Source organism: Salmo salar, chromosome ssa12 (assembly GCF_905237065.1).
Source record: "Salmo salar chromosome ssa12, Ssal_v3.1, whole genome shotgun sequence".
Taxonomy (NCBI): Eukaryota; Metazoa; Chordata; class Actinopteri; order Salmoniformes; family Salmonidae; genus Salmo; species Salmo salar.
This window is the reverse complement of record NC_059453.1, coordinates 94490480-94503018: the sequence shown is the minus strand read 5'-3', so window position 1 is coordinate 94503018 and position 12539 is coordinate 94490480. Positions and strand designations below refer to the sequence as shown.

General features: G+C 42.4%; 1 protein-coding gene across 1 annotated transcript in view; it reads right to left on the bottom strand.

Annotated features, from left to right (window-relative positions):
• Positions 1 to 7188: 7188 nt before the first annotated feature.
• The window catches only part of LOC106566213 (DDB1- and CUL4-associated factor 1), a 43054-nt gene continuing 37703 nt past the window's right edge, over positions 7189 to 12539 (bottom strand). Inside the window, exons 20-26 of the mRNA XM_014134088.2 lie at positions 12424 to 12508; positions 11891 to 12124; positions 11167 to 11365; positions 11010 to 11083; positions 10316 to 10408; positions 9780 to 10008; positions 7189 to 8263 (exon numbers count right to left, since the gene is read on the bottom strand). Of these exons, the coding sequence (XP_013989563.2) occupies positions 8184 to 8263; positions 9780 to 10008; positions 10316 to 10408; positions 11010 to 11083; positions 11167 to 11365; positions 11891 to 12124; positions 12424 to 12508 (994 nt within the window). The 3' untranslated portion in view covers positions 7189 to 8183. The remainder of the gene's footprint in view (positions 8264 to 9779; positions 10009 to 10315; positions 10409 to 11009; positions 11084 to 11166; positions 11366 to 11890; positions 12125 to 12423; positions 12509 to 12539) is intronic.

Below are 12539 nucleotides of genomic sequence, written 5' to 3'. Positions count from 1 at the left end.
TCATTACTCAGTACTGGTACCCTGTGTATATAGCCTGGTTATCATTACTCAGTACTGGTACCCTGTGAATATAACCTAGTTATCATTACTCAGTACTGGTACCCTGTGTATATAGCCTGGTTATCATTACACAGTACTGGTACCCTGTGTATATAGCCTAGTTATCATTACTCAGTACTGGTACCCCTTGTATATAGCCAAGTTATCATTACTCAGTACTGGTACCCTGTGTATATAGCCTAGTTATCATTACTCAGTACTGGTACCCTGTGTATATAGCCTGGTTATCATTACTCAGTACTGGTACCCTGTGTATAGAGCCTGGTTATCATTACTCAGTACTGGTACCCTGTGTATATAGCCTGGTTATCATTACTCAGTACTGGTACCCTGTGTATATAGCCTAGTTATCATTACTCAGTACTGGTACCCTGTGTATATAGCCTGGTTATCATTACTCAGTACTGGTACCCTGTGTATATAGCCTGGTTATCATTACTCAGTACTGGTACCCTGTGTATATAGCCTGGTTATCATTACTCAGTACTGGTACCCCTTGTATATAGCCAAGTTATCATTACTCAGTACTGGTACCCTGTGTATATAGCCAAGTTATCATTACTCAGTACTGGTACCCTGTGTATATAGCCTGGTTATCATTACTCAGTACTGGTACCCTGTGTATATAGCCTGGTTATCATTACATTTACATTTAAGTCATTTAGCAGACGCTCTTATCCAGAGCGACTTACAAATTGGTGGATTCACCTTATGATATCCAGTGGAACAACCACTTTACAATAGTGCATCTAAATCTTTTAGGGGGGGGGGGGGGGCGGTTAGAAGGATTACTTTATCCTATCCCAGGTATTCCTTAAAGAGGTGGGGTTTCAGGTGTCTCCGGAAGGTGGTGATTGACTCCGCTGTCCTGGCGTCGTGAGGGAGCTTGTTCCACCATTGGGGTGCCAGAGCAGCGAACAGTTTTGACTGGGCTGAGCGGGAACTGTGCTTCCTCAGAGGTAAGGAGGCGAGATGACAAGTGCCTGGACCTGTGAGGCAGGGTCAGTACTGGTACCCTGTGTATATAGCCTAGTTATCATTACTCATCGACTCAGTACTGGTACCCAGTGTATAGAGCCAAGTTATCGTTACTGAATGTGTATCTATTATTACTTTCATTATTACATGTTTTTCTTTTCTATTTTTCCTCTATATTCTCTCTCTCTCTCTGTATTGTTTGGGAAGGGCCCGTAAGTAAGCGATCTCACTGTTAGTCCACACCTGTTGTTTACCAAGCATGTGACTACTGTAAATGTGATTTGTTTTATGTTGAGGTATATTAAACGGCATCCTAGATTCTATTCCATGGTATATGTGATTTGGTTGCTGGTCTGGACCGCCAAGGAAAGGAATAGACAACTTAATGAGGTAACCATGGTGATCCCAAGAACACCTGCTGCATCCAGGAGGGTCGGTACTGATTGGACATTGTGTGCCTTCCAAATGTAACCTTTCTTTAAACTAGGCAAGCCAGATAAGAAAAATGTCTTATTTACAATGACGGCCTCCCGGGGAACAGTGGGTTAACTGCCTTGTTCAGGGGGCGGAACGACAGATTTCTATCTTGTCAGATCAGGGATTCGATCCAGCAACCTTTCGGTTACGAAGCCAATGCTCTAACCACTAGGCTACCTGCAGACTCTTCATTAAAACACTATATAATCTGAATATGAATCTCAGCATAGATGACACGACACCTGGTGGCATTCAGAATATTCCTTTAGGTAACACTTCTACCGCATGTATAATGCTTTAACTGGTCTGTATTTAGTCAGGATATTTAGTCATGAGATTGCTTAGCTGTTTTAACGTTGCAATGCGCCGGATGATAGCCTGTCAAACACTTTGATCGTGACAGCTGATAGGCCCTCTGTACTGACACCAGTCTCAGGTTGATCGTGACAGCTGATAGGCCCTCTGTACTGACACCAGTCTCGGCAGATGCTGTCCATGTAGGTTTCATGTGCTCTTCCAGGAGGACTTCGCCCACGACAGAATACCGAGGTTTAGGGTGAATTTTCCCCCTAGACGCTGATCTTAGGTTAGTTTTGTATTTCCCCCACTAATTGTTTAAGGTTAGGATTGGGGGAGGGGAAGTTGATCCTGGATCCGCACCTAGGGGAAACTTCTCCCATTAGAGAGGGTACCCACAGTAACAGACCGCTGTGTTGGCGGCCAGCTCGGGGTTCCTGCAACCGTGGTGAGATGATTACGGGCTTCTGAGCGGCGCTGCGGTCTAGGGCACTGCATCTCAGTGCAAGAGGCATCACTACAGTCCCTGGTTCGATTCCAGGCTGTATCACACCCGGCCGTGATTGGGAGTCCCATAACGCGGTCCACAATTGGCCCAGCGTCGTCCGGGGTAGGCCGTCATTGTAAAATGACAAGCGTTATAATGCATTTGAACCAACATTAACAGCATTGCCACCTAGCGAAGGAATCCCAACAAAGTAGGATCGTGAAGGCAGCCGCGTCCTGTCCCAGATCTCAGCTACAGATTAGCCAAGTGACAAGACAGTTGCAAGTTAAAAATAACACACTAGTCTGGCAAGACACACAGGAGACACACAGACAGACAGACAGACAGACAGACAGACAGACAGACAGACAGAGATGCACACACACACAGACAGAGAGAGACAGAGAGAGAGAGAGAGAGAGACACAGAGAGAGAGAGAGATGCACACACACACTGATCCAGTCATTGACTTTGATCCTGGTGAAGGGCTCCACATGAGGGAGGGCCGGTAGAGAAAGGGTAACCTGGAAAACACACACACCAACACACACATTTTTCCCTCCCTGGGAAAGTTAACTATCAGTCATGTTCTCAGACAAGAGGATGACTGTATATTGTACATTTAAATACTGGAAAATAGTGGAGATACTGTTGAGTTTTGCTTCCTTTGTCACACAGCTTTCTAGGGAAACATTGTTACGATCATTCAATAACATCCTGTATCTTTCGATAAAACTGTCAACTGTAAATTACATTTACACCAGTTAAGGGCAAAACTCAAATGGAGCTGAAAGTTTGAAATACGCAGCACATTGTGTTGAAATCGGCTTGACATTTCATTCAATTCATTCTCCTTGTAGAATAGAGAAAGGGAGATTAGGAGAACAGGTCTATAAATCACAACATTATATGGTATCTCTACGACCTTCGCTGCGCATTTAATAACTGCATTGTTCGAAGTATTGGCCAAGAAGTTTGTCCTTGTGTGAGGGCAGAGCGACGTCTTTTCCTGGAGATTGGCACAGGAACTCAGTAAGAATTATACAGAACATTGTATCTCTATTGGCAGGGATATTCAAATGCTACCCTACAAAGTCCAGAATACTGCTGGTTTTCTGTTCTACCTGATACTTCCACCCATATGGTGTCCCAGGTCTAAGTCACTGTGTAATTAGAGGGAAGTATGGAAGAAAACAAATGAGTGGAACTGGCTTCGAGGTCCAGATTTGTATTGGATGGCTCTATGGTGTTCACTAGATAAACAAGAATACAGTCATGATTTATTTACCCATACAGTCACTGAGTAACAATTGCCACTGCTTTCCAGGGAGGCATTGTTAGCTTATTGTGAAAGAGCTTGGCAATGGGTAAGGCAAACATCTTGTCCTGGAAGAAAACAGCACTCTGTACCTCAGTGATAAGTGTTGTAACTCTGTACCTCAGTGATAAGTGTTGTAACTCTGTACCTCAGTGATAAGTGTTGTAACTCTGTACCTCAGTGATAAGTGTTGTAACTCTGTACCTCAGTGATAAGTGTTGTAACTCTGTACCTCAGTGATAAGTGTTGTAACTCTGTACCTCAGTGATAAGTGTTGTAACTCTGTACCTCAGTGATAGTGTTGTAACTCTGTACCTCAGTGATAGTGTTGTAACTCTGTACCTCAGTGATAAGTGTTGTAACTCTGTACCTCAGTGATAAGTGTTGTAACTCTGTACCTCAGTGATAAGTGTTGTAACTCTGTACCTCAGTGATAAGTGTTGTAACTCTGTACCTCAGTGATAAGTGTTGTAACTCTGTACCTCAGTGATAAGTGTTGTAACTCTGTACCTCAGTGATAAGTGTTGTAACTCTGTACCTCAGTGATAAGTGTTGTAACTCTGTACCTCAGTGATAGTGTTGTAACTCTGTACCTCAGTGATAAGTGTTGTAACTCTGTACCTCAGTGATAGTGTTGTAACTCTGTACCTCAGTGATAGTGTTGTAACTCTGTACCTCAGTGATAGTGTTGTAACTCTGTCAGGCTGATGTCTCCTACAATGTATCGTCAAAGACAGATTCACAAGACTTGGACTGGTACACCTAACACCACAAATCTTGACATGTTGACACAAAAAAAAGGTATAAACCTAGGCAGGTAGCCTAGTGGTTAGAGCGTTGAACTAGTAACCGAAAGGTTGCAAGATCGAATCCCCCGAGCTGACAAGGTAAAAATCTGTCGTTCTGCCCCTGAACAAGGCAGCTAACCCACTGTTCCCCGGTAGGCTGTCATTGAAAATAAGAATTTGTTCTTAACTGACTTGCCTAGTTAAGTAAAGATAAAAATAATACCTGACTGCAAGATTTAATCAAGTGTTACACAAATCCAACACTAGGCTATGTTAAAATAGATTTAAACAAATTCGCACTAAACATTGTTCTCAAAACAGAGAACTTTATTTCAATTTTTTTTCTCCCCCCCTTCCACATATTAAAATAGATAAACTTTAAACAATGTATGTCTTTACAATTTGTGGTCCTTTCCGAAATAAGGACACAACTTAAAGCACTTCACCAACAGAATTCAAATAAATTAAAATCATATTAATTGTGTTCACTTTGCGGCTCCATTACTCCAGAGCTAGGCGTCAGAGTGGCAGCTACGGATAACAGATCGTCGAGCCCTCAGAGAGTAGGTAGCAGGGTTGGGCTCAATTCCATTTCAAGTCAGGTGGCCTAAAAAGTTGCCCCTAACCACTGATATAGCATCAGATACATTTCAGTCCAACCAATGTTAAAGTATAGGATTTAGGGACGGAATCTGATCCTAGATCTGTGCCTAAGGGAAACTTCAGTCATGGATGAGAGGTATTGAGGAAAATATCTGCGGTATTAGCACCTTAAACATATATACACACACAAATAAACACAAATATATACACTACTGGTCAAAAGTTTTAGAACACCTACTCATTCAAGGTTTTTTAAATTTATTTTCACTATTTTCTACATTGTAGAATAATAGTGAAGACATCAAAACTATGAAATAACACATTTGGAATCAGGAAGTAACCAAAAGAAAGTGTTAAAACAAATCAAAATATATTTTATATTTGAGATTCTTCAAATAGCCCCCCTTTGCCTTGATGACAGCTTTACATACTCCTGGCATTCTCTCAACCAGCTTCACCTGGAATTCTTCTCCAACAGTCTTGAAGGAGTTCCCACATATGCTGGGCACTTGTTGGCTGCTATTCCTTCACTCTACGGTCCGACTCATCCCAAACTATCTCAATTGGGTTGAGGTCGGGGGATTGTGGAGGCCAGGTCATCTGATGCAGCACCATCACTTTCCTTCTTGGTCAAATAGCCCTTACACAGCCTGGATTTGTGTTGGGTCATTGTCCTGCTGAAAAACAAATGATAGTCCCACTAAGCCATAACCAGATGGGATGGTGTATCACTGCAGAATGTTGAGGTAGCCATGCAGGTTAAGTGTGCCTTGAATTCTAAATAAATCACCAACAGTGTCACCAGCAAAGCACCCCCACACCATCACACCTCCTCCTCCATGCTTCACGGTGGGAACCACACACACTAATATATAAAGATATAGCGGTTGGATCCAAAAATCTCAAATTTGGACTCATCAGACCAAAGGACAGTACCAGTCTAATGTCCATTGCTCGTGTTTCTTGGCCCAAACAAGTTTCTTCTTATTGGTGTCCTTTAGTAGTGGTTTCTTTGCAGCAATTCAACCATGAAGGCCTGATTCATGCAGTCTCCTCTGAACAGTTGATGTTGAGATGTGTCTGTTACTTGAACTCTGTGAAGCATTTATTTGGGCTGTAATCTGAGGTGCAGTTCGCTCTAATGAACTTATCCTCTGCAGCAGAGGTAACTCTGGGTCTTCCTTTCCTGTGGCGGTCCTCATGAGAGACAGTTTCATCACAGCGCCTGATGGTTTTTGCCACTGCACTAGAGGAAACTTTAAAAGTTCTTGAAATGTTCCATATTGACTGACCTTCATGTCTTAAAGTAGTGACGGACTGTCATTTCTCTTTGCTTATTTGAGCTGTTCTTGCCATAATATGGACTTGGTCTTTTACCGAACAGGGCTGTCTTCTGTATACCACCCCTACCTTATCACAACACAACTGATTGGCTCAAACGCATTAAGAAAGAAATCCCACAAATTAACTTTTAAGAAGGCACAACTGTTAATTGTAATGCATTCCATGTGACTACCTCATGAAGCTGGTTGAGAGAATGCCTAGAGTGTGCAAAGCTGTCATCAAGGCAAAGGGTGGCTACTTTAAAGAATCTCAAATATAAAATATATTCATAGTTTTGATGTCTTCACTATTATTCTACAATGTAGAAAATAGTTAAAAAAAAATAAGAAAAACTTTTGAATGAGTAGGTTTTCTAAAACTTTGACCGGTAGTGTAGATGGTATATTATATTTGTCCATATATATGGCTCTGTTTTAATATCAATATGTATCCACATTATGCAACACTGAACTCTAGAGGCCATTAAACTCCCTACACCTGTTTACATTTTTTTACATTTTTTTTTTTTTTACCACTATAGAACTAAATAGAACACCCTTTTCACACTATTTTACCAATGCCGACTGAACTGCGCAGGCTTGGATATTATCTTTTCACATTGCCCTGTACGGCACCATTCCAGCAACTATGCTGGATGTGTAACCGGGCCAATACAGTACAGCTGGGCTCTGTGGTGTGAAAAAGGGGTACAACTATGCTGGATGTGTAACCGGGCCAGTACAGTACAGCTGGGCTCTGTGGTGTGAAAATGGGGTACAACTATGCTGGATGTGTAACCGGGCCAGTACAGTACAGCTGGGCTCTGTGGTGTGAAAAAGGGGTACAAGAGCATTCAGTTACATTATTATGAATATTTTCATATTATTGTCACTGGCATTTTGACAAAGTACATTAACGAAAAACAAATAATATAGTAAATAAATTAACAGGTTTGAAACTATACATTGTTTTTGACTCTGACTGGTTAGCTTGGCAAAGTTTTGCAGAACAACAATCAATCTGAAACACAAAAAAATAATGAAAAATTGTCTGCCATTGTTTGTTGCCATGACTTCAATTTAATGGAGATGGTTGCACCCTTAAAGCGATAGTAGTCATAGTATTAACTACTACAATTTAACAGGGCTGGATATAGCAACTAGCCCTGTCCTGGTCTATTAAAATGTTCTGTATTATATCATGTTTCATGTGGACCCCCATGAAGAGTAGGTGCTGCTTTCGCAACAGCTAATGGGGATCAAATCAAAATACCAAATCCAAGAGCAATAGCTATTTTACAGCTACAAATCCCCAAAATTAAAACATTAAAAGAAAAAAGTATTTATATTATAAAAGGCCCCCCCCCCCCCAACAACAAAAAGTCTGGGGGAAAAAAAATCTATTTTTGTACAATTCAAATTGCTACATGTCATATAAAGAAAAAAAGTATTGATATCCTGTCTTAAGTATCACGTCTCTTTTCCATGTCAAACTAGCGCAGACTTCCAAATGGAACCCAAGACCCTACACCCAAGAACATCTTTAGAGGCATTGAAAAGTAATGCAATATTCTCCGACCTACAAGAGTGCCTAGCGTGTAGTTGCTAGGGTTACATTTGGAATTCAGTGGGTAGCCTGTCATGTCCAACACCACCATCAAGTCATCAGTCCTTCACTATTACCATCTCACACCTGGCTTGCTTCAAATATGATCTTTTTATTTCATCTTTTCTCTTTGTGCATATGAATTCACATTCATAGGGGTAGCCAATTCCTCCAGCTTAAGTGGCAATGGGTGGATACTTGTTGTGTCCCTTTTGCCACTTCCTGGTTGTCATGTCCTGTTTCCTGTTTAGTCGCTCATTGACAGGAAGAGTTGGTCCTCCAGGTCCGAGGTGTCTGTGCTGCCGTCTGAGCTGTCGGAACTGTCAGCTGTATGGAAAAACAGACAGGGAGATAGAAAGACGGTCACTGCGTGTGTACTTAATAACTTTTACTGTTTGAAACACGGTCCAAACACACCAAGACAGTCGTGAAGAGAGCACGATAAAACCTATTCCCCCTCAGGAGACTGAAAAAGATTAGGCATGGGTCCTCAGATCCTCAAAAAAGTTCTACAGCTGCACCATCGAGAGCATCCTGACTGGTTGCATCACTGCCTGGTATGGCAACTGCTCGGCATCTGACTGTAAGGCACTGCAGAGGGTAGTGTGAACGGCCCAGTACATCACTGGGGCCAAGCTTCCTGCCATCCAGGACCTCTATACCAGGCGGTGTCCGAGGAAGGCCCTAAAAATTGTCAAAGACTCCAGCCACCCCAGTCATAGACTGTTCGCTCTGCTACCGCACGGCAAGCGGTACCGGAGCACCAAGTCTAGGTCCAAAAGGCTTCTAAACAGCTTCTACCCCCAAGCCATAAGACTTCTGAACATCTAATCAAATGGCTACCCAGACTATTTTCATCGTCTGCCACCCCCCCCCCCCTCTTTTACACTGCTGCTGCTACTCTGTTATTATCTATGCACAGTCACTTAAACTCTAACTACATGTACATATTACCTCAACTAACCGGTGCCCCCGCACATTGCCTCTGTACTGGTACCCCCTGTATATAGCCTGGTTACTGTACTGCTGCTATTTCATTATTTGCTATTTACATTTTTTACTTAGCTATTTTTTACTAAACATTTATTTTTCTTAAAACTGCATTGTTGGTTAAGGGCTTGTAAGTAAGCATTTCACTGTAAGGTCTACACCTGTTGTATTCAGCATTTCACTGTAAGGTCTACTACACCTGTTGTATTCAGCATTTCACTGTGAGGTCTACTACACCTGTTGTATTCAGCATTTCACTGTAAGGTCTACACCTGTTGTATTCAGCATTTCACTGTGAGGTCTACTACACCTGTTGTATTCAGCATTTCACTGTAAGGTCTACTACACCTGTTGTATTCAGCATTTCACTGTAAGGTCTACTACACCTGTTATATTCAGCATTTCACTGTGAGGTCTACTACACCTGTTGTATTCAGCATTTCACTGTGAGGTCTACTACACCTGTTGTATTCAGCATTTCACTGTGAGGTCTACTACACCTGCTGTATTCAGCATTTCACTGTGAGGTCTACTACACCTGTTGTATTCAGCATTTCACTGTAAGGTCTACACCTGTTGTATTCAGCATTTCACTGTAAGGTTGTACACCTGTTGTATTCAGCGTATGTGACAAATACAATTTGATTTGAACATTTTGATTTTGATTTTTTTTTACCCAATAACCAATCAATCAGACAGACATAATCCTCTTGGTACCTGGGGAAACATAGTGCCTGGACAATGCTGCCGGTCTTGGCCTGCTTTTTTTTCGCTTCTAGACTAGTGGATGTTTTGTGTGTGTGTGTGTGTGTGTTAAAACTATTTTCCCCAAGAAGACACCGCTATTACTCACATCCCAGGTCAATCTCAGCATCGTTGTTCAAGTCTTCCTCATCGTCGGCATTGAGCAGCCGGGCCACCGCTTCATCTGAAGGAGAGAAGTCGTTACCTCCATCCTCCTCTCCGTCTCCTTCCTCGATCAGCTCGGCCAACAGCGGGTCTGTCTCCAGGTCATCCATGTCATCATCATCATCATCATCATCATCATCATCGTCAGAGTCTTCATCATCATCTTGATCCTCCTGGTGGGAAGGCGACACATTTTGAACACAAAGTGAAACAGGATGAAATATTCAACAAACAAACATCAATATATTTGAACACAGTTAACACAAAGGTGTTTTAGTGATGGGCTAGGATAGGAACAAAAGTTCTGGTGTGTAACCCAGTGGGCTTTCAGAACACTGGGCAGTATGGGTTGAAATGGAGTGACTGGATATTAGGAACACTAGGAGAGAGTTGATGTAGATAAGATACGGAAGTTAGACTGAGTTTAGTAGAGACTAAAGTTAGACTGAGTTTAGTAGAGAGAAGGACAGCATCTCTTACCTGATCTTCATCATCCTCTCCCTCCTCAGCTAGTCTCTGTCTCCCCACTTCATACAGGCGACACACTGTGTCCATGTTGATAGAGTCCTGGTTCTAAAGACGTTAGAAGAACACACAGCTTGAGATGAACTGCTGACTGACAGAGAGGACTACACTTCCCACAGTCTACTCTTTAGAAGAACACACAGCTTGAGATGAACTGCTGACTGACAGAGAGGACTACACTTCCCACGTTCTACTCTTTAGAAGAACACACAGCTTGAGATGAACTGCTGACTGACAGAGAGGACTACACTTCCCACATTCTACTCTTTAGAAGAACACACAGCTTGAGATGAACTGCTGACTGACAGAGAGGACTACACTTCCCACATTCTACTCTTTAGAAGAACACACAGCTTGAGATGAACTGCTGACTGACAGAGAGGACTACACTTCCCACGTTCTACTCTTTAGTTTCTTTTTGAATGTCTATTTGGGACACAGATCAAGAGCCAGAGTAGAACAGAAAGCAATAATATGGCACCAACGGGGAGCATGGCACCACCCTAACCCATAAGTAAGAATATGGGACACAAACAATACAGCTCATTCTTCCTACATGATAACAACCATATACTGATGGAATGGTCAGAGCAGAGATAGAAGACACCACTTGGAATATCAGCAACGGAAATAAAACCAGGAAGTTTACCTCGATGACGGCCAGGTAGCAATCCCTAGTGTCAGTACACAGGTCAAAAATATTCCTCTTCACATCCACGGTAGCTGAGGGAGAACATACAACCAGAAGTTAACTTCAGCCACAAAACAAATCCCAATGTTTGACCTATGACCTTTAAAAGTCGTACCGATGGGTTTGTAGTCGGTGGCGTCAAAAGTTCTGAAGGATGAACCAAAGGGACTCTTCATCTGTTGGTCCATCACATCATCCTCCTCATCAGCCTGGAGCATGGCTCCGTACATGACCGTAGCGTTGTTGTTGAACACTCCTCTACACTGGTCCAGGGCAGGCACAGTGTGGAGGAGATGGAACGTTCTCAGGTCCCACTGGCATAGCTGTCAAGGTGACTGTCACTCCCAAATCAATGTTCATATCCCGGGGCTGTTTTTACTGATATGACCTGGATAAACTCAGGCCCTAGTTATAAAGGATCAAATTAGATCTCACCTGAGTTTATACACGTCTGGCGATATTCATAATAAAAGCAACAGGATGTGATATCCCAGGAGCATTTTTACAGATTTAAAAAAAAAAAATCGTTAGATTTGCTCTGTTAATAAAAGTGAGCATTAAATGTATTGCAGTGAGTTGCAACTGTTCTTTCTGTTAATAAAGTTGTCCATAATGTTATATGTTAACCAAACAGGAAGGAATAAGGACCAAACAGGAAGGAATAAGGACCAAACAGGAAGGAATAAGGACCAAACAGGAAGGAATAAGGACCAAACAGGAAGGAATAAGGACCAAACAGGAAGGAATAAGGACCAAACAGGAAGGAATAAGGACCAAACAGGAAGTAATAAGGACCAAACAGGAAGTAATAAGGACCAAACAGGAAGGAATAAGGATACAATCTCTGTGTTGATGATGACCTCGAGGCGGTTGGGATGGAACACGCCGCTGATGTTCATATTGAACTTGTCAAACTTGTGGATGGCCTGAGCAGAGCGCACGTCCCACATGACCCCGTCATTCAGCACCAGGTCGTCGCTAGGGTTAAAGGTCGCACAGTTCCTCTTGTAGTTGTTGGCCAGGCCAGGGTCATTAAGGGTCAGCAGCTTCTGACCTGTCTGGATGTCATAGATCTGGAGAGGACACAAAAGAAGGTGAAATTAACATCGTAAGCTTGAGAAAGCCGGTGCTGGAAAAAAACAGAGGATGGATTAAAAAAATTATTTAAAAAAACAAGAGGCCAGCTCACTGCTCGTAGGAAGCACCATTACACCAAGACGGGCCTCTCGTTTCATTATTCATACATCGGTGTAGGAAAATATAAATGACACACTTCCAGTGGTTTTAAGACAGTGCTGGAGTAAAAAGAATAAGTTGAGCAACACGTGACAGAGAAGACAAGGTGTAAAACGAAGAGATGGAGTCGACTTACATGAGCTACTTGGTCCTTGGTGCCAATCACTCTGTCTTGTGACAGTTTACTGAACTCTACATAATGGTCGTCCAAGAAGGAATGCCTGAAACAGAGACAATCACGATGGATGTTTG